The 23,484-nt window shown below is 36.3% G+C and overlaps 2 protein-coding genes across 2 annotated transcripts; one reads left to right on the forward strand and one right to left on the reverse strand.

Moving 5' to 3' along the window:
- Positions 1 to 3,938: 3,938 nt before the first annotated feature.
- Positions 3,939 to 4,172, reverse strand: Smp_147200 (hypothetical protein; the record flags this gene model as incomplete). Its single annotated transcript, XM_018796039.1, has 1 exon — positions 3,939 to 4,172. One exon carries the CDS (start codon positions 4,170 to 4,172, stop codon positions 3,939 to 3,941), a length of 234 nt encoding a protein of 77 aa, XP_018650292.1.
- Positions 4,173 to 5,666: 1,494 nt separating this feature from the next.
- On the forward strand, positions 5,667 to 23,038 carry Smp_046680 (hypothetical protein; the record flags this gene model as incomplete). Its single annotated transcript, XM_018796040.1, has 9 exons — positions 5,667 to 5,735; positions 5,767 to 5,903; positions 5,935 to 6,217; positions 8,814 to 8,936; positions 10,501 to 10,656; positions 11,749 to 11,839; positions 12,898 to 13,027; positions 20,632 to 20,806; positions 22,772 to 23,038. The coding sequence occupies 9 exons, from the start codon at positions 5,667 to 5,669 to the stop codon at positions 22,934 to 22,936; spliced, it is 1,329 nt and encodes a 442-aa protein (XP_018650293.1). The 3' UTR covers positions 22,937 to 23,038.
- Positions 23,039 to 23,484: the final 446 nt, after the last annotated feature.

Raw genomic sequence — 23,484 nt, forward strand, 5'->3', positions numbered from 1 at the left:
TGAAATTATGGGGAACAACGATTCTCACATATGAGTGTAAATAATATTAGTAAGATTCGTATTGTCAGTATGACAGTGGGCACGCTTTATGGAGTTTGTGTTGGGACATGCAAATGATGGTTGGGAATAAATCCACGTAAAGTTGAGAGCTTTTAGAAACCGTGACCCCATATCCCTCTTGAACATCCGAAGCAATAATGATGGCGCAGGACGAAGTCATCTGTCCCACATGTGTTTTCAGTGACATATCTCGAGGGGGCTGAAAAAGAGGGTAAGAAAACGAAAGGACGAGAAGCGAAGCAGATAATGTTCATGCTGATTGAAGTTGAGTCATTTGTGGAGGAATAGTCAAGGTATGACTACTTATTCTAATTATTTGTTATTAGGACACATTTTAAGCAAGAGCATTTTATTAGGTTAAAGGAAATAAGCATAAATAAGGTATAAGTGTATAAAGAACAGTATGAATGGAGGTGGTTTAAAAAAAAGCTGAAAGCATAGGATTATGTGTAGTTTTGAAATATAGTACTGAAAACAGTACTCTGATACACAAATGTCTATCTTTCTCTTTTGTCGAAGCTATTTCAGCTCATTTTTATTTTTATTGATTTTATAGGGTCACGAGCAGGCTTCGTTTGTAGCAGATTGTCTATTTTTGCTTGTGATAATATTACTCGGTGGGAAGCGAAACCGGTTCAACGTTACAAACACGATTTAAAGAGGCATTTTGCATAACAAATTTGCATCGATACAATTGGTTCGTGACATACCACTTGACCATAAGGAGCCGTAATTTAATATGTTTCGCCCCACTGGCATGGGTGGACTGAAGCGATCTCCCATCATCATGTTTGCTGGTGGGCAACACCACCCTGTAAGATCCAAACCTAGATTCCAATAGGTCTGGATGTGGCCGAATAACGGGGGAATAGGTTTACAGACTCGTGACCCAAATCAAAATCAGAACAAAGTGTTTTGGGTAACAACGGTTCTAAATTTCATCATATATACAAATGTACAAATTTACCTAAACAAATATTACCACCCGGTTATTCAACCAAAAATTGATACCAAAATACTCAATCTTAATTACAATGAATAGCAAAGTGGTAAGAAATATATGAAAATTACCGAAAACACCGAAAGGTGAGTGTTATTCTATCCTTTCTGGATAGATCAAGTAAGATTCCCTTTGAGCGGCTATTTTATAACACAAAGTGTTTCAATATCTGGGAAAGTGCTCCAAATTACAAACAAAAATGCACGATCCCAGTCAAAATCAAACCGCACAATCAAAGAGCGTGCAGTCAATATGGCAGCCGCCAGAATAATAACAATTAAAACAAAGTAAATACAGTTCAGTAAGGAACATAGAGACTCAATAAAAACGATAATAAAACCAAGAAAATTAAACGTTACAGACTTAATTAGCATCAAAAAAGTTAACAATATATACAAATAAAGAAACCACAAGGAAGAAATCACAAATGTATGCATGGAGGGATTTTTACTTTCAAAATGGATCTAACACACCCTCCCTTCTTTTGTGATATTAGGCTCTCTTACGTTTGTAGTGTGTATGAATATTGCTTTAATCTAAGCTTCTTGTTGGAATATGCTGTCTCTACCGGTTCCATGTTACAAGCTAATGAGATGGTTAAGGCTGCTTTATTGTGGGTTAGATATCCATTTAGTATATCACACTGCTATGAAGATAACCAATGGTATGAGTTATAAAACATAGGTCAGATTATATGTGGTTTAAAGTTGGTAAAGATAAATAGCAGATCAAAGATTATGAAAGAGTCTAGAATTGCGAAATTTTCAGAGTAAGAAAACAAAACATTGAGCGACTTACAAGAATCTAGGACATTATGAGCTTCTTTTGATCGGCCATAGTTGACCAACATCTATGAGATTAGTGAGTTATCTGTCTACTTGTAATGGCAAAAACATGACACTTAGGAAGGATAATATAATTTTAACCACTAGAGATATTCAAAATCTGAAAGTGAGGGGTAGGAGCATAAGAGTATAACTAATAGTCAATGGATAGTGAGAGAAGGTAAACCGTGTGCTCTATGATTTGTATATATTCGTAATAATGACAATGGGGTCCATTATATTCAAGATCGGTTTGGATATTAGGCGGTCGATAATAAAGTGCCTCATCGGTTGGCGGAAGCTCAGGGGATAGTTGATGAAGCTCTTTAGTGTCTAGTGACAGTGTTATTAGTCTTTTGAATTTGTTGATAGCGTCACAGTTACGGGATATGTATTGGCGACCTATTCCATTAGTAAACTATACCGCACCGTAATGAAACTTACAACGCATTATTTTTCTATGTTTTAATGCAAGCTATGTATCTGCGTTGTTTTTCAGTCTGTAGACTGGGTCATGGACCATGGTTATGCAGAAGGTTAGAAATAAGAGAGAGAAATATCAGATCGTTCCTTAGCCGACGGTACCATAAAGGTTCTTTGAAGAGGTGCTTATACCTATCTGTGTAGTTGAGAGTGGAGTCATATACTGACACTTGGCGTGTGAAGCGTCTTTGAATATCTACTCTTATCTTGTTTGTGGTATTCATCTTTGGGTAGATAAAAGAGCTATATTCAAGTGAGGGTCGTATACATATTTTGCAAAAGGTAAGGTTAGACTTTGTTGTGCAGAAGTTTTTTATTATGAAACCTATTGGCCGTTTAGATTCAGAAATAATAAAAGAGTCATGCATAAGATCCAAACTAAGGTTTGGCTGAATAATAACTGTCTGGGTAGTTTGGACACTCATTATTACCCCTATGAAATCAGAACAAGGTGATTGGGGAAATAACGGTTCTAAAGTTCATTATAAATACAAATGTACATTATTACTTAAAAAAATATTACCACTCAGTTATTCAACCAATAATTTGTTTCCTCAATAATCAATCTAAATTACAATAAATAGACAAATTGACAAGGAATGTAAGAAAATTACCGAGCGCGCCTAACAATAGGTGTTATTCTATCCTCTCTGGATAGAACAAGTAGAAATCCGTTCAAAAGATAATGGTTTGTTACCTTGTAACATAGCGTTTCCAATTCTGGAAGAGTGCTTCAATTCGCAATCAAAATGCACAATCCCAGTCAACTGAAGAAACACAACCAAATAGGGACACAATCAATATGACTGCCGCAGAGATTAGGTATCAACTAGAACAACATAAACATAGATCTGAAAGAAACATAGAAACTCATTGAAGGTGAAAGAAAAATGAGAAAACTCTAATACAATAAAATATCACCATTTCAAATGACATCAAAAACACTGACAAAATGTACAACTAGAGAAACCAATAAGAACTAGTTGAGAATGCATGCATGGAAAGATTTTCACACTCAAAACCTTCAAATGGATCTTACGCCGGTTCACAAAATCCCTCCTTACTACACAAGCCAGTCCGATAACTTTGGTCATGGATCATTATACAGCACAGTCCACGCTAGAGAAACGAGTAGGACTTACAGCAGTACGCCTACCCAACCTACCTACGTTTTTATGACAAGTAACTAATTAGAATCTTCAGGGATACATACCTTACGTATATCCCTACTAATTATTCCGTTATTCGTACGAACGATTGCTTTCCTAATCTTTCCGTCGTCACCTGTTTCACAGCCTTCAACTATTCCTAACGATCACTTTCCACGGGTCGAAATGTCCGAAGCCACAATTACTACGTCTGTCTTCTCGGCTATAAAAGTAGTCTAACCGTCGTTGAATCAATTCCAGCTCAGCAATTTTGTTGGATAAATCGTGAGTAAGTTCGTCAGCACTGTTACAAGCTATCAACAGCTCAGACCACCGGTGACTAGCATCCTCGGCACTAAAGTTAGCTGATGACTCCAATAATCCGCGTGGGTACTCAAAGAATACCGCCATGAGTATGCGATACTAATCAAATCCAGAAGCGGTGGGGTCTCGAATTAGTCTAAGCTCCTCTGTTAATCGACTTTCGTATTCAGCTTGGAGGCATACTCCGACCGCTTTTTCAATGTATAAACCGTGTTCCACTAACTTTTCACATCCGTCAATTAATCGAGAGTGGAAATCCAACTGCTCTTTAAGACTGAGGATTTTGTTTTCCAAATCAGTTCGAAGCATTCTCGTTTCGTTTCTTTGAAACATTTTTCTAAAATATAGCAGTCATTAAGGAGAGTCTGGTAAGCATCATGATCTTGTCTATAGTTACTAAGTTCCATTTCAAGAATTTTTATCTTTATCTGTAAATTAAGATCCTTTTGACCTCGTTTGTTAGCTTTCATCTTCATGTCATTTGACTCGCCTCTTATATGCCTGGAATCTAGCTCGGTCGTGGTGTCGGTCCCTTGATAAATCATGTCATGTAGGTAAACCCCTGTAAACTTAGCGACACAATCAAAAACTACCTTCAGTTTCTCTGAATTTTTTTGGGTAGGACACTGCATGATGAGGTAAATACCAACGAGGGTGATAATCTGACTTCAACTGTATTTGAAGAACTTTCTCCTCATGGCCCGTAGTAGAGTTGCCTTAGTATACCTGGTGTGCAGACTGTCATCCTTCAACAACCTACGTCTGAAACTCTGTAGTCTACTGTTTGCTACTTCATGATTCCTGACTCTCATATTTAAATTCTTTTTCCACGGTATCGGAACTACAAAATAACCATTTTCGAAGCACGTGTCCCTTTTCACAATCTGTGTGGCCGCATTATTTCCTAATGATACTGATTCGTCACTTGAATGGACATCGACAAACTCCCCATCATAAGGCTTGCGTACTTGATCTTCTAATGTCTGTACTTTACTGGTATAGTTAACGACTCTTTTCTTTAGGTCGGGGCATGATGCAGGTTCAAACACAGCCCACCCTAACAACGATTTCGCAGCCTACGGGGTTTTCCTCCCACCCAAGCGCTGGCCAAACACCCAATCGGCCTCATGGTAGTCGCAGTCAGTCAGCGGTAGGACTTCTCCAGAATATAGACTATCTGATGGCACATCACCTAAATGCAGTCGGCCTATGCCCTGGTATACGAGACACAATCAGAGCTCCATCGATCGTAGCATGCTTGGACTGATCTAAGGAGTATACTTCAAAAGGCGCCTTAGTGACCTTGTGGCTCTGTTACCACCTACGGTCTGGACTACCACTGACGCCTGGTCCTCCTTCAGCTCGAGCGATCTCAAGCAGTCTGACATTATCAACTCTACATCAGAACCATTATCCAAAAGAACCTAACCCACAATTTCAGCATTTCCCGATCTCAACTGTATGGGGATCACTCCTAAACACATGTGATTACCTAGTGACCTAGTAAATCCACAGCAGTTTTCCGTACCAGGTTTATCCTTCGAGCTTCTGGCTGTCGAACCACTGTGCAATAGTGAGTGATGTTTCTTCGTACACCTGTCAACGGTACAGCTCTTCGTCATTCTACATTGATTAGCCTTATGTCCTTGCTTAAGACACACAAAGCAGATACCTTTTCCCTTTACGTGAGGCCATCGATCTTCCACCGTAAGCGCCAAGATATCGTGATCTCAAATATATTACGTCAAGGAATCATTTTTGTTATAATCGATGATTGAAGGTCCTTCTGGCAGGCGCTTCTTTCGAGTCTCAGCGTGTGGTTGAGCAATGCTGAAGTTTGGCATCGCTAATCCCACTGATGATTTTGAAATAGTAACAAAAGTCCCAAAGTCCTCTGTAGGTACAGTTGTTTTCCATATTTCGTTAGCGTAAAAGACATAAAACTTTGATTAAAAGTGGGAAGACCGGGAAGAAAAAATGCAAAAAGAAGACTGATGAGGATGATCAAGTTTTGAAGCCTGCATGGACTGATGACGATGATATTTCTCCACAAATATCAATCCGGTTTGTTCAGTCGTGTTAATTTATTCTTTAGGCCTCCACGGGCCTTAGACGTGTTTGCTAAATTAGATCAACTTAAGAACGTGAAATCAGTTGGCTCCGATGATGAAGGGGACTGTGTTTACGCTCGGAAATCTGCTGCATGTGATGAGAAAATCTCTGAAATACTTTCCTACGGAAAACAAATAGGCGTTAAAAGACTTAGTGATGTCAATCGTGAGAGAAGATCAATGGCTTCAATTGTATCGACTGAGTTCAATACACACCACCGTATGCTTTTAACTGCAAGCGTAGACAGTACTATGGCGTTTTTCAAGGTGATACTGACATACCATAGGCCTTTCATAACGTTTAAAACCACAACCAACTATTCTGTTTTAATTGTATTAATCTTTATTAGCTGACTGGGTATTCACGTATGATTTAATTGTTAGGTTATCAGCTGGCATAAGACATCAACTTAATCATTAGTTATAACTGGATTTGTTCTGACGTTTTTGACAGGTTTACTCAAGTTTTGGCGAATATCGTGTCAATATCGACACGCTTATAATACGTAACTTGTGTAGCTTCACTGGGTTTTATTTCATGAGGAAAATTTTATGTTAGCTCTATTATTTACGTAATACGTTGAGAACTTCATCTTGCAAAAGAAATGGTAAATTACTGGTTTCCAAACCTAAACCACATACTTTAAACAGCTGGTTGATGCGGTTAACCCTCTAAGTCTGGTTTGAAATCTGTATTTTGGGTTATAAGTTTATATTCACTTTTCATGTTTTAACTCCTTGGATGTTATCAGGTTGAAGTTATTCAAGCTCAGTTATCGACAATAAACTCGTTCCTTGTAATTACTTATTGATCTTTCGAATACTTCACCATTAGCCCTGGTACGGCCGAGAGGAGGGAGATTCAGCTCTCCCTCTCCAAATGCTCTCAAATGACCATGTGCATACAACCACTACTAGGAAAGTCCAATTCACTGACTTCTTGCGGTGGGGGTGTTGCTAATCTATTGCTCATATCTATATGGTGCCTCCTTGTACCAATGTTTGTGTTTAAATAAATGAATATAATACTTTACCAATGTTGAGAGTTTAAGTTCTACATAAAATATAGAGTAAAATCATGTGACTAAAAACATATATGGTGAACCAAACTGTATATTCAGTGCTGAATTTATAAGTATTGGTTGGGATACCTTTTGAGGCTCATATTTGTATGTGTATAGTTTGTTTTACAGAAACAAACTTAGCCTCTGTCGAAATAATAAGCATATATTACAGTTTCAGAAATTAAATTTATTTTCTTTTAACTCGTTTGAGCAAACCAGTCACTATGTATTTGATGTGTGGCTAGTGAAAGTAAATGTAGTTAACCACTGAGGGTGACAATCAGCTTGCTGACCGTCAATTATGTGATATGCTTGCTACATATTTCTGCTTTGAATTCACTGAGTATAAACCACCTATAATTGTGTTAAATAAAATATTTTGTAGTCTACGCTGGTTTTCTGTATTTGGTTGTGAATCGCATATCTGGCGTAACGTGACTCGTCTGTGTATAATAAAGCGATCGAGTACAATCTCGATCACCGGTCCCATTATCGTATAATAGTAGTTTAACGTAACAAGAAACATTTTTTTCCTCCGTTGTATCATTCATTATCAAATCGATTAGTAGGCCCCTAAATGCCCTGGTACGGCCGAGAGTGGGGAGAGTCTGCTCTCCCTCTCGAAATGCTCTCAGATGGCCACGCGAATATATAGCCTCTGCCAGGGAAGTCCTGCTCACTGCCTTCTCGTGGCGGGGGTGTTGTTCACAAAAGTGAGAGGACGAAAAGCGAATGTCTGGAGCTTTAACCGGGTTGGTGGACAAGGCGAGTCCACCTAGGGGAGTTGAAAAACCCTGATTCCAAACCAATGGTGCACATGGGCTCCAGTATCCTGAAGGAACAAATGGCGAATGAACCAGTTATTGGTCACCGGCTACCATGGGACTGCATCTCCTCACGATGCTCCACTGCCTTGTGGATCAGGTCTTTCGGTCAAAGGCTGCGGGTGTGGGCCCCTAAGAAAACCACCTGCTTCAGTTTGGGCACCTGGGCAGTATCACAGCCCTCACACAAATCGAATGAGATTTGTATGGCGCATATCTATCTGGTGCTTCCTTGTACCAATATTTATGTGTTTAAATAAATAAATAAATATATAAGTTCATACTGCTAGAAAATCAGCAGATATCTGTACAGCTCTCGCAAAGATATTGGGGAGACATATCATAGAGTAACATCATTTCTGGGATTCGAGTAGATCAATGCTTGAGTGGAGATTCAAGCACCCATTTGGTTTCGTAGTCCCATTATACCTGAGATTTAATCATAAAGGAACATCGACGTCTGCTTCGTGGCACACATCACCAAGACAGTCATTTTTAAAACGTTTTGGTTTCGTTATAAGAATCTACATTTTATTCTTTTAGTTTCACAGCCTGCATATGTGTAGATGGATATACATTTTTGCAGTAGTTTTGAGGCGCTTTTCTTAATCTTAGGTAAATTACTTCAGCTCGTCAGATTCAAGGTCTGCGTTCATATCTTCCCAAACCTTTGAATCGTTGAATTGATTATCGAGTTCCAGTTTTGAATACTGCGAATATTTATTACAAATTTTGTAAGTCATTTTCAGTGATTTTGCCGCTTAAATTATCAATGTTGCTGTACCTTATAGTAGTCTCCTTTGATTATGGTTTAATTACACGTTATAACCAGGGGATATCTAGTACTCCCAAATTCTAAGTGATTGCTGTCACCTTGATCTAATGGTTGAAGCAATATATCGTATTCATCGATTACTAAAATTCCATAATCCAACGAAGTTTAATTATCATTTATATTGTCCTGTTGAAATATAGGTTGATGGCTCGGAAAATGCCCTACTGCGTGATCGTGTGTATGAAAACTTTTCTCTTTCCTCAGCTAAGTTCACAGCTTGCGGTGATAAAGTTATTTTCACTGGGAATGTTGGTTCTTTTCGTGTAAGTAGGTTTTAATCTTAACTGTTTTAATTTTTCCTGGTTTTCTGGCCACATTAATTTTTTTTTGTTAATTTGTAGTTAAAAATCGGTTATTAGATGGATAGTGTCTGTGTTCTCCAACTTCCTCATACATATTTACTGAGACGTTTTGATCTGTTATTAATAAGTTACTTATACTAAGTAGAATATTGATTTCACTCCCAGCTGTTTATCGGTACAAATGAGCATTAAAATGAATATGCGCTACACAAATAAGGAAATGAGATAGTGAGGGAATAGGGGAAGGAAGATTATAGTCTAATAAATAGATGAATGGAAATATGTGGTCGAGGATAAATTATGATGAAAAAAAACAAATTAGTTGAAAAAATGGAACTAGGAAGAGTCCGTTTAGTTAAAAGGATTCCTTCCACTTCTACGGAAAATGTAAACGAAGATTACGGAAGGACTACCATTGACTTCTTTTTTGAGCCATGTCTAATAATGTCTCAAGTCACTGATTTGTACCATCTGTAGGATCCAATCAAGAAGTCATGATGGACCGACTGATGACAGTCCTACACAGCCTTAATTGATTCCCAGACTTCATGTCATAAACTGGGTAACACTGTACTTTCTTCAACCGGTTTCAGCGTTGGCAAATAAAGCATGATGTGAAAGTTGTTATAATATTGATAAGAAATGTCCAAGTCACTGAAGCCAGTGTTGAAAGATAGTGACATGAGGTGATTTATGGTCATTGTACGCGAACGTACGTTGGGGAACCTCAGCTTCAATGACACTATGTTTGCAGTGAATGTCAGCAATGTTTCGGAGACAACGATAATGAAAAATAGAGTCATTTAACATTTATGAACTTGGATATTCTATGTTTGGAAAATTTGGAGGAAATACTGATCTCACTGTTGTGTTGTAGTTTGGATGCTTTACATAATCCCATAATACAGTCCTATGTGATGCATATGTATTTGGTGTCTCTTTTTACCAATATTTATGTGTTCAAATGAATAAATAAAATACAGTCCTGCTCAATGAGTTGAGAAACAAAAATTGTTTGCTTGGAATAAGTATGATGATGTTTAAATATTTGTTGGAGTGTGAAGACCGGATCAATACATTCACGACCGAAAACATAAAGCAACCCTCTTCTAACGAATTAGTCTTTTGCTGGCTTTGAACAGTTTGAACATTGTGATGGAAGTCAATCATTTGGACACAATCGGAAGTACTATTTTTTGTGGAGTAGTTAAGTTAGGTGTTTTCAATGTACACGCCTCACTGTCAATCCAGTAAACTACTCCTTTTGGTGAATTTTTCTAAAATTTTACAGCATTATTTAATACGACCTGTAGCATACTACTGACTATTGTTACCTAATTTTATGGTGATACCTTATATTATACACTCGTTTTATGGTATCAGTGTTTTACTAGAAATACTACACAAATTCTTCTTATCAAGCTGGTGTTCGACCGAATTAGACTTAAAGAAATCTATTTACTGTACCGTTTATTTCTTGTCTTTTCAAAATGAGTTTTTTGTTTGTTATCTGCATATTTGATAGATTTATAATTTAGAAACTGGGAGTGAAAGTCGTGCAAGACGATTTATTGGTTCATCGATAGACGAAACAATTACTAAATGTTTTATTTCACCAGCTCATCCAAATTTGGTAGCTCTGGGAACCAACGGAAGTGCTGTGTATCTGGCCGATTTACGAGTTAGTTTATGACTAGTTTAAACTACTTATTTCAAAATAGTAACCTTTTCTCTAAAGAAAGTAAACCATTTTCTATGCTAACTAAATGTGACATTATTAAGTTGGTTATCTAGTAATCCTATTGAGTCCTCCTAAGATGAAAGATGATTTGCTTTTCTGTATAAAAAGCGGGTCGATTATCTAAGCAAAGCTGTGGGTTGGTGTTCATAACATTTAACTAGTAGATCATAGTCTCAAACCCTATTCCACGTACTACGATTTAGGCAGCCGGATAATATCACTAGCCATCATAAAAACAATGTGACTCATGGCCGAGTGGATAAAATCTGTACTTGATAAATGAGTTACATTAATAATTTGATTCTGTTCATGTGCACGTATTCAAACTACTGATATATGAGTTCAACAAATCATAATTTTCTTGTTTCTTGTTAAATATTAGTTCGATTGGTATATCTGTGTACATAGATATATAAATATTATCCGATCTATACCTGTGGTATATTTTTTAAATTCTCAACAAAGTGTTGACAATATAGGTTGTGTGTAAGTTGTCTTTGATTTTTTTCTTTGGAAACATCAGTGCATGATATATTACAAATTTCGTTATTCATTCATCTAAGTATGACTATCAACTTGATTTGAAAACTAACACTTATTACTTAAAAGAACTAAAAATCATTAATTTTTATCATATTTCTGCATATATTGTTGTTTACCACTCACTACTATCCGTAAGACGCTTTCGTATGAAGGAAAGCTATCAGTGTTGTTAATTTTACCTTCAGGATAAAACAGTTTTCTTTCAGATAACATTGATAATAAAGTTTGTACCATTTAATAAGTAGTTGAAGATTTAAGCTCAACCTGTCTACTATCATACTGTTTATCTCTTGTGCATCATCAGTTCATTTTACTTATACATGTAGCTCATATTTTTGTCCACACGAGTTGATCGTGTCTCCTCTACAAGGGTCTGAAAATAACGGTGATTACATTTAAAGTACAATGAAATAAAGTCCGTTCATAAGTTAGAAAATGATCATCCTAAAAAGAATAAGTCTGTCTTGTTTCTCGTCATTATTTTTACAGAGCTTAGAAAAAATTTCAGTTATGAGAGCAAGTGGTTTAACCAATTCAATTTGTTTCACTCAAGATGGAACATTTTTGAATACTTATGGCGGTAAGTTTCAAAACAAAGCTTTACATTGAATAGTTTGTTTAATTTTATTTGCAAATTCCTTTGAGTAATGAAAAAGAAAAAAGAACAATATGATGTGTGTTCTTGTATATTGATTATTTAATATCAAATTGTTTCGCATAATTTGCAGTGTAAATGGTGCAACTCGCATACGCTAGGATGCAGGTATTTGGTTAACAACTACCGTGCTCATATGTAATTTCATTCTTCGATCTCATTCTTTTGAACTGTTTTTAGTGTTTTCGGAATTATTCACTGTCTCATACTTTTCTTGTTGTTCATTTCCTCTGTGTGTGTTGATATAAAGCGTCCCAGACCTTACATTGATGACTGTCTGGTTGGAACAAATGTGCAACTAATATCAGTACAATCCAGTTAGTCAAATGGTAGGTTGAATGAGTTTCAACCAGAGGGAAAGTTGAACACATAAATTGTTGGGTTAACGTTTCCACGAATTTTCATCTATACTTGTAGCATGATTTATATGGAGCCATCTTTTCTGATCGTCACTGTTATTAAAATTTAATAAAGATACTGAAGAGACAGACAGAAGTAATCATCATTGGACCTGATACAAATATGCATCTGTTCGCGTTGTCAAAGTTCATACCACCAAAAAAACAAATTGACAGAGTAGGAAATAAAATAATAGTAGTGTTCAGCTAAATAGATGCGAGTTGTACAAAGCGCACAAAATCATGAAATGTAAAATATTGTCATGCTCAGTACTTTGGTGAATTTAAAAAATGAATAGATGGTTTTCGATAAGGATGTTCTCGAACTATATCCCCTAAGTTCGCTGACCATAGATTACAGATATCCTACGAATCCTAACTGAGAAGTTTAAACCTCAACTGATTAAGAGAGTGAGTGTCATAATAAGAGCTCTTGCTAATCGGTGCTTCATTGTAATAATGATGTTTTATGTCCTATTTACCCTTTATAATTCATATAATCAATGATAACCGTTTACTACCTCATTTTAAATCCGCAATTTACTTTCGTTAGTTTTAATAGTTTTCTCATCTGGTTAATTTTAGCTGAAGGTTCTATCTATGTATTTGACCTACGAGTTAATAAAGCTAGAATTATTCATCGTTGGTTTGATCAAGCCAGTACAAATGGTTTATCTATCTCTTCTTCACCCAATTCACAATGGATTGCTTGTGGGTAAGATAATTGATCTTAACTAATCGTCTACTAATGATCAAAATCATATGAAAATTGGTCATCATTAGCAAATGTTATACTAATTGTCGAGTTATGTCTCTACCTTATAACTTCAGATGAACAACACTTTGTGTGAATTTAATTCAATACATCTTAAATATTTATTTATTGTCAAGTGTTTTGTTAAGGCATTGCTGTTGTTAGTTAATTAGTCATAGAAACTATAATAACTACATGTTGCATTTTCCTGATAACTAATTCACATAATCTATCTATAATTATTTTCCTCAATATCTGTCCAATTGTTAAACAGGCTGACTATACTATGAATCTATCTTGACTGAGATGATTGAAATGTAGATAACAGATGTCTGACCACTGTCTATTTTGATGTTTTGTACTAAGCAGTGTATGGGAGTAAGTTGGAAAAAAGATTGGAAGCAATGAGACTATGATAGAACATCAATCTACGAATTCATTAACTATTAACCTTGCTATGTTTTTGAGGTTTAAATATATATTAATCGTTGTCACTAAAATAACTGTAATTAATGGTTGGATGACTAGAAGTGGTTATATCACGAGATCAGTCGAAGTGGTTTAGATACATTTATTGCTTATCATTTAATTCTTAAACATAATACTACTTCTTATACATATTCAGTAATATAACGTTTCTATACTCTGTTTGTGTACTATTTTGATGAAGTTGCAAAGTGGATTTTAATCCTCACATATTTACTCTCTTAGAAATACTTTTCACCTCAAATAATTTCATATTATAGGGGTATAAATCACTCATTGATTCTATTCCTTTTCGCCAGTACAGATGATTTTATCAGAACATCTTGTATGTTGACATTAAACAGTGAACTAACTGTTGTGTAAAATTAAATTCTATTGTATAGCGTTTCTTCATCTATAACTTACTTACTTACTTACTTACGCCTGTTACTCCCAATGGAGCATAGGCCGCCGACCAGCTTTCTCCAATCCACTCTGTCCTGGACCTTCTTTTCTAGTTCTATCCAGTTCTTGTTCATTCTTCTCATGTCTGTCTCTATTTCTCGGCGTAATGTGTTCTTTGGTCTTCCTCTTCTCCTTTGACCTTCAGGATTCCATGTGAGGGCTTGTCTTGTGACGCAGTTGGGTGATTTCCTCAATGTGTGTCCTATCCACTTCCAGCGATTCTTCCTCCACTGAAATCTGGTTTGTTCTCTCCCACAGTAGGTTGTTGCTGATAGTGTCTGGCCAACGGATCCGAAGTATCTTGCGTAGACAACTGTTAATAAACACTTATATCTTCTGGATGATGGCTTTCGTAGTCCTCCTCGTCTCCGCCACATACAGTAGAACTGTCTTGACATTTGTACTGAAAATTCTGATCTTGGTGTTGGTTGACAACTGTTTTGAGTCCCAGATGTTCTTCAGTTGTAAATATGCTGCTCTTGTTTTACCGATCCTCGCCCTCACATCTGCATCAGATCCACCGTGTTCATCAATGATGTTGCCCAGTTATGTAAGGGTTTATACGTCCTCCAAAGTTTCTCCGTCAAGTGTAATTTGATTGGTGCATGCTGTATTGTATCGGAGAGCCTTGCTTTTCCCTTTGTGTATATTGAGACCTACTGCTGCTGAGACTACTGCTACACTGGTCGTCTTCTCCTGCATTTGTTGTCGCGTGTGCGATAGAAGAGCCAGATCATCCGCGAAGTCTAAATCGTCAAGCTGCATCCTAACTATCCATTGTATCCCGTGCTTCCCTCCAGATGTTGACGTCTCCAAGACCCAGTCGATCACCAGGAGAAAGAGAAAGGGTGAGAGCAAGCAACCTTGCCTAACACCGGTCTTTACCTCGAATGAGTCAGTGAGTTGTCCACCATGAACGATTTGGCAGTTTAATCCATCATAGGAATTCCGTATGATATTGACTATATTCTCAGGTACGCCGTAGTGTCGAAGAAGCCTCCATAGTGTTGTCCTGTCCACGCTATCAAATGCTTTCTTGTAGTCAATGAAGTCGATGTAGAGTGATGAATTCCATTCAGTTGATTGTTCCACAATGATCCGTAGAGTTGCTACTTGGTCTGTACACGATCGATCCTCACGGAATCCAGCCTGTTGATCTGGAAGTTGGGCGTCCACGGAATCCTTCATCCTGTTTAACAATACTCTGTTGAAGACTTTTCCTGGTATTGAGAGAAGAGTGATGCCCCTGTAGTTGTCGCACTTGCTGAGATCGCCTTTCTTTGGTATCTTGATCAGAAGTCCTTTTTTCCAGTCTTTTGGTACTTGTTCTTCATCCCAAATCTTACTGAAGAGGATGTGGAGTATCTTGGCAGTTGCTGCTACATTTGCTTCCAGTGCCTCTGCCGGGATGTTGTCTGGTCCCGCTGCTTTGCCGCTCTTGATTTGTCTAATGGCCATGCTGATCTCTTCAATTGTTGGTGGGCCAACATCGATTGGGAGGTCCGTGGGTGCTGCTTCGATGTTGGGTGGGTTCAGTGGAGCTGGTCGATTCAAGAGTTTTTTGAAGTGTTCTACCCACCTGTTTCGTTGTTCTTCAATATCGGTGATTACTTTGCCTTCCTTGCTTTTCACTGGTCTTTCTGGCTTACGGTAATTTCCAGCAAGTTTCTTTGTTGTATCATACAGTTGTCTCATGTTTCCCTCTCTTGCAGCCTTTTCCGCTGTCATCGCTAAATCTTCCACATATTTACGTTTGTCGGTTCTGATGCTCCTCTTCACTTGCTTGTTGGCCTCTGTGTATTCGGTTTGTGCCTTGGCTTTTTCCGCTCTGGTTCGGCTGATATTGATTGCTGCCTTCTTGTTCCTCCTTTCTTCAATTTTATCCAGTGTACCAACAGTGCTGAGGTCAGGTAGCAAAACTAAATTTATCTACTTAAGTGTTATTGATATGTTGAAACGATTGCCTCCTTGATACCTTTCCAGTTGCTCTCCATGGTAGTCCCCTCTCCCATTGAGTAGATCATGAAAGGCCTAAAACCTGTTGCTGAGGGCTATGTTGAATTTGTTGAGTTTGTCAGAATCTCGAAGAAAAGCCCGTATTAAACTTTTGTGATGTTGTCCGCACCGTTGTCCAGTGCTTCTTGAGTTTTAGTTTCATCTTGGCGACCAGCAAATGATGATCGGATGCTATATCAGCTCCTTTTCTGGTTCTCAAATCTTCCATCGTCCTCCTGAACTTTTTGTTGATGCAGATATGGTCGATTTGATTCTGTGTAGTGTGATCCAGTGAAATCCAAGTGGCTTTGTGTATGTTTTTGTGTGGGAATATGGTGCCACCTATGACCAGTTTATTGAAGGCACATAGGTTTGCAAATCTCTCACCTTTCTCCCAGTCCATGTTGTCCCATGACGTCTTCGTATCCAGTGTTGTCCATTCCAACCTTAGCATTGAGATCTCCCATCAGAATGGTCAGGTCCTTGGTTGGGCACTTCTCGAAGATCGACTGCAGCCTATCGTAGAATTGGTCTTTAGCGTCTTCATCGTAGTCGTTGGTAGGCGCATAGCATTGGATGACGTTCATTGTAATGCCCTCTCTCTTTGTTTTGAAGGAGGCTTTGATGATCCTTGGTCCATGAGATTCCCATCCTATAAGTGCATTTTATGCTTTTCTGGACAGCATCAATGCAACTCCTTGTGTATGTGGGGCATTTTCTTCTTCATGACCGGAGTATAACAGAAGTTCTCCTGAAGACAGTCGTTGTTGTTCAACCTGCGTCCAATGTTTTTCGCTGATTCCAAGCACCTCCAAGTTGTATTTTCTCATTTTTGCAGCAATTTGAAAGACTCTTCCGGTCTCCCACATTGTTCGGACATTCCATGTACCTATAAAAATTGTCGCTCTGGTTGTTTGAAGGTGCATCGGCCTCATGACTTCCGAAGGAACTCGGCTTTCATCATGAGACGTCATAATTATTCCTTCTACTCCCAGGGCAGAATTTAAATGGTTTGAATAATTTTTTCTGGTTAGCGTTTTTTTTTCTTCATCTATAACTTAATGAATAAATATTACTTGATACGCACTACCGGCTCTTGAATATTGAACAGCAAATTATAAAAGCTTTAGTTAACACAGTGACTTCATGATACGATCTTTAGAATCCATTTTTTTTGTATTATTATTATTATTGTTATTATTATTAATACTATAGTGAACAACCGACTCTGTTATTCACTAGACTGAACCACCTGATTCCTAACCATTAATCAACAAATACAGACTCACTAATTAGACTAATATTATTGTTGATTGTTATAGATTAAAAATAAATCTATGGACTTGAATAATTATAATTTTCTGTATTGTAGTTATTCTGGTCTAGTTAATTCTTAAGTAGTCCGAAATTTTACCTAGCTGTCGAAACCAAGTTTAGATGTGATGGTTTGAAAATATTTAGGTGCTGGGTAACAGAAATATATATATAACATATAGTTAAGGATTCATTTGATTTAAAAGTCAAAATAGCAAACCAGAAATTTGACGAAGGTGCAATTATTGTGAGCAATGATGTGAACTCTCTTTATAATAGCACTCCTATTGTCGAAGGTTTTGATATCAGTCATCATTCTATCAAAAAGATGTACACTGAACACCAGCTAGGTAATCAGAGCCTTAAACTTCGGCTTCGAAATAAATTACTGTATATTTGGAGGAAGCTTATATCGACAAACAACTAGAGTAGCGAAACGGTCACCTGCATCATCTTTAGTTGTAAATCTTCATGAATAATGTATGCAGGTGTACATTCGGTGTATTCCTAAACATACTTAAACTAGAAATATACCTAAAAACACACTGATGCTATCGTCGTATTATACACTACTCATTCTTGGAGAAACTGAACATTGAATCACCCAGTTTTAAGTTTACTTCAGATTAAGAGTCAGGTAGTACTGAGTCGCCTAGTTAAACGTGAAGAAAATCGATATTTCAGTATGACTTCAGTAAGAAAATAAACTTGGGCGAATATCTTGATTTTTAACCGTTACACTTCACAAGTTGTTTCTATTCTTCTAAGAAGAACACACACTTTGATAACAAACGTCAAGGAAAATGGACTAACGAACCATCGAAGAAATTTTCTTCACAAAATAGGAAAAAATGTAAAGCGTAACCGGAAAAATACTCCGAAATCATGAACGACAACAATCATCATTCCATACAGAACACAGCTGAAATTTCAACAAATGCAACCTCAGGGTATTCTTTAAAACTATTAGATACTATAAGGCAAATTTGTTCTTCCGAATATCAAAATACCGTAGAATTCACCATTTAATCGTATTTGTAAAATAAGATGTTCAGGGTGTGACTCAATATACATTGGGTAAAATTCTCGAGAAATCTGTCAAAAATATATATCGTATAGCTTCTGTTCGATCGCTGAGAAATCCAATTAAACTTGGATATTGAAAAACCAGCTATAGGTTTACTTGCTATAATATCAGACCACAAGACTGACTCGAACCACATTGAAACCGTTCAGAGAAATGTCAAAAATCACAGGGAACGTCTCATAGGAGTCTTCTGGTTAAGAGTAAGGGGATAAGGCAAACTTTGAACCGGTTGCAGAACACTCCTTCCACAAGCGAACTTTGTGAATATGGATATGATGAGGATTTTTCATCGCGCTAACACATGATGTTTCTTATATTTTTTACATTTACCAAATCTGACAATATACACCTGTCTGTTTTCCTTATTAATTCAGTCGCTCTACAACGCAGAATTACTTCGTAATAAGTATAATATATGAGCTGAGATGCTTTTAAATTCTAGTTGACTGGTACATTGATAAAACTATTATCAATAAATAGGACATCAGTACAAAGAATTTCGTTTTGTTTTCCACTCATTGGACAATTCAAATATCTATTTTGGGGATGCTAGATCCCCAGAAATCATTTGGTAAACGTCTTATTTTGGAAATTTGAATTTCTAAATTTTCTCGACGAAAGCGCCTACTTCTACATTCGATTTGTATTTCCCACTTGAAGGACCTTGAACAACATTCGTTCGTTCCCTCTTTTAGTATGCTATTTTGTGGCGTTTTCCAAGGATGTTCTTGTACTAGATATATACGCATGAGTTGTGGAATATACATTTTCCTCTGCTGAATTTGGTCTTGTCTCTCTAATTAGCAGGGCTGGCGCGTAGTGGAATAACATAGCTTGTCCTGTTGTAGTGTTGCTGTTCTCCGGTTTTAGGTGATGTGTTGATCTTTTCAAACGTAGCAATCTAGTAATACTAAGTAATCTAAATACTCGATTAAAAATGTAAAGTTTTAAAAATTTTTGTTATGATCTTCCAATTTATTTGTTTCTCATGTTTTATTCACTTTCAGTGTTGAATTTTTGTTTATTTAATAGATGAATATTAAACTAATATAAGGCATTATTTACCGAATAGTTTCATTCATTTCTTCTTTCTTTTCTTCTCACTTTTTCCTTATTTCTTTAAAATAGAATTTATCTAATCCGTAGAGTTTAATTATTTCTTAGTATAATCATTTTAAAAATATCGTTTTCAGGGCTAAACAAATTCACTTTTGAGAGATATTGTGATATTTTTCAAATATTGAAAACTCATTCTTGTTATTCATCTGTCCATTGTTTACATTAAATTCTAAAATCAAAATGAACATTGCGTGTATGGTACTTTCGTCTTTTGAATCTTTTTATTTCCATGTGATTTCTAAATATTAATCTCTACTCGATTCAATTTATTTGCGCTGTCGCGCATTTGTTTGTTTGTGTATTTGTGTAAATCTAAATCAAAAATTCTGGTCAATTAGATTAAATCTTTATGGTTTATTAAAGGGATTATCAGAAATCTCCTTATTTGATAGACTATCGATGTAGGTTTGCGATTTCGAAAGGACTATTTGTCTTGGTTAATTTTACAGTTTAATGTCTGAAATTGGTCGAATTTTAGCTATATTTTAAGTCCGGTTTGTTTGGGCAGTATTTCTATCTATACTGACCTTGTAAACAGGAGAAATATGCAGTAATTTACATGTAACAGTTTGTTACTTGCTTTTGAGTTGCGATTTCGGTAGTTAACTATCATAACATTTACTCATGCACAACTTGTGTAAATCAACTTAGTACATAAACCTGCAAGCTCGTGCTTACTAAATGTAATATTGCAGGAGATAAACTTGTCATCTCGATTCAGATTAACTACTATTTTTCGGGATAGACAATATTCCAAACCGTTTGATTGTGAAAAACCACTGATCAGGTTGATTGATGTGAACTAATTACTTGATTTGATGTAGTGTGGTTAAAGTAAAGCTAGAAGATAGATAAGAGTTAAGAAGTCGTAAGATGACACTAGCACATCTTTAAAATATTCGTTCTGAACTACACATTTTGTCCATCAGAATGTTCTTTTCTTGTTATAATTAGCATAGCCATTATTGTAAGTTTGATTCTTTGAGTATGAATTTATCAGAAAGCTGTTTGCTTTGTCTAACTAGTTCTAATACAATCATTCATACACAGGGAAGTTCTATTTTATGTTTGTTTACTATAATTTCATTTATCCTACCTTTTATGTTCTTTTATTCAACAGGGCAGATAGCGGTTATGTGAATGTTTACAAATGGTCATCTACAATGAATACAGAGAATCCACTGCCTGATAAAGCTATTGGTAATTTGGTTACCGGTGTTAATTCGCTTTGTTTTCACCCCTCTAATGAAATTCTTTGTCTGGCTTCTTCACAACGTCCGGATGCTGTTCGACTTGTATGTTTTTCTAATAGCTATAATATTTGGATAATTTATTAAAGTATCATGTGGCGGTTAAAACATTCGACTTTCACGGACTAAGTTCCAGGTTTGAACCCCGCTCTACCAATTCCGGCCTAGGCAACCGAGTGGTATCGGTAGCCCGCACACTTTGAACGTGGTTCATACCCAAGTACCTGATGAATAGGTTAATTTATTAGCTGCATTAAATTTTTTATGCAAATAATTACATAAGTCGTCAATGAAGCTGACAGAGTATACAATTATATTTTTGATGGAGACTACACAGAATACTTGAGTTTTATAAGAGTCTTAGTAATGTACCTGTCTAATAAAGGGTTAATTGATGAACTAAAGTTAATGTATTTGTTAAATCAGTATACAGGCACTGTTATCAGTGCAATTCAGTGTAAATTATTACTGTCATTTGAAGGTCAGAAGAATACTTCGACTGGTTTGAAAGGTCAACACAGATTTTTGAGATAATGAAAATAAATGGTCGTTGAATTAAAAACTACTTTTAGGATCTTACGGCCTTCCTCGTTGGCTGTTGGTGTGCGATAACAATTTGATCTGGTTCATGAATTTATTCCCATGTCAGTGGTTATCAAAGCACTAATTGTGATCCCTTTCCCCCACAAACGTGTGCGTAGGCACCTGTCTACTACTTATAAAACTATCGTATTCTGCCGGATCTCCGTCAAAAATATCTAGGCGTATATTCTCGAAGTTTAAACCATGTCCTATCCTGATAAACTAACATATCTGATGGATTCTCAACCTCTGTCATATGATACAGTCTTTTGTTCAATCATGGCGAAATTATTATTGTTATAGAATAAACGGATTCTGATTCAATTAAAAAACTGTTGATGGTATTTGTACATATGCTTCATTGAGAAAAATACTGACGTATTTTTTTGTTGATTATTAGGCACCGACAATAACTTGCCCTTTATAACTATATAGAAGTTTAAATTATAAAATATTGATTTCTGGTTCGTCAGTTTTATGTAAACTTCAAATGTCATTAAATTCAGTGTATAACACTACCTAATTGAACAAATGCACATATTACTACTAATTTTAGCATGTATTACAGCGTCTTTCCGAGTTAATGAATCACCTATATCCATAGAAATCATCCCTAATCTATGAACGTATAACTAATTTTGAAGTGTATCATTTAGTTGTATTATTGTCTCTTTACATTTTTGAGTTTCAAGTGGCTTGTGGGTGCTTGGGGTTTAGAAGTTAATTCAAACAGCAATGTTTGATTATTGCCATGAAAATGTCTTATCTCTCTCTCCCTTTGGGGTGATAAAAAGTGGTTTACATATTGCCGTTGAACTAATATCTCAGTTGATCAGTGACCTTTGAAATATTACCTTATTCATACTTGGATTTTAACACGTCCTAACTTTTTAGAATTTATTTTAATTCATATTTATAATGGTAGGTTTTCATATAGCTTATAAGTGTGCTTGGTGTTCAGTAATAGATTTTTGTCATATTAATAATCAGAAGGGGTTTTATGGATATTATAGTAATTTCAGTAGTTGAGATCATGAGTCAATTGAAGCTAGATCACCATGGAAAACCTGGAAGCACTGGATGACAGTTTCGTCCTATTGTGGGACTCAACAGTGCGCATCAACGATCCCGCCTCGCGAGATTTGAACCTAGAACCTATCAGTCCGGATTAACGATGGAGTCTATTTCAAAAAAGTGGTTGATTATAATACTAGGATAATTAAGGTTTTCTTTAAACCTTCATCATCACTTGTGTTATTCAATTAAAAATGTCTAATTATTTTATGTAACAAGATTTTATTAAGATTAGGTTTAATGCATTTGGACACTAAAATTCAACGATCAACCTTTTCTTCATCTATCAATAGATTGATCGATTTTGCCATTTTTCTTCCTATTTGATCTCTTTTTGTACATATTTATCTACAGTATGATGTAAACGAAAGTATAATTTTTGAAAACTTTCCCGCTGGTGTTGGTACTTTGAACAAACCCACATCAATTGGATTTAGTCCCGGTGGGCGATTTCTTTGTGTTGGACAGTGTAATGGTCGCGCTGCTCTTTATGCTTTGAGTCATTACAAGGACTATTGATCTGAATCTGTTACCATTGTACATAGGTACTTTGTATTTAATTTTGTTCTCAAGATTTATGTACACACCAAATTGTTTAAAATAAAATAAAGTTTTATGATTATTCGATATTTTTTTCCACTCAAGAAAATGGTCATATTATTGACCAGTACTTTTTTTCTTACTGAGAAGTATGGAGGCGAATTTAGTTCTTTGTAAAATTAACTTGGATTTTGGACAGTTTCCTGATGGACAGATAAGCTTTTTTTATTTTTATTTATTTGAAAAAAGATATATATGTCTGATAAAATCTCAAGTCACTGATTTGCACCATCTGTAGGACCCAATCAAGAAGTCATGATGGACCGACTGATGACAGTCCTACACAGCCTTAATTGATTCCCAGACTTCATGTCATAAACTGGGTAACACTGTACTTTCTTCAACCGGTTTCAGCGTTGGCAAATAAAGCATGATGTGAAAGTTGTTATAATATTGATAAGAAATGTCCAAGTCACTGAAGCCAGTGTTGAAAGATAGTGACATGAGGTGATTTATGGTCATTGTAC

The sequence above is a fragment of the Schistosoma mansoni genome, chromosome 2, assembly GCF_000237925.1.
Source record: "Schistosoma mansoni strain Puerto Rico chromosome 2, complete genome".
Taxonomy (NCBI): domain Eukaryota; kingdom Metazoa; phylum Platyhelminthes; class Trematoda; order Strigeidida; family Schistosomatidae; genus Schistosoma; species Schistosoma mansoni.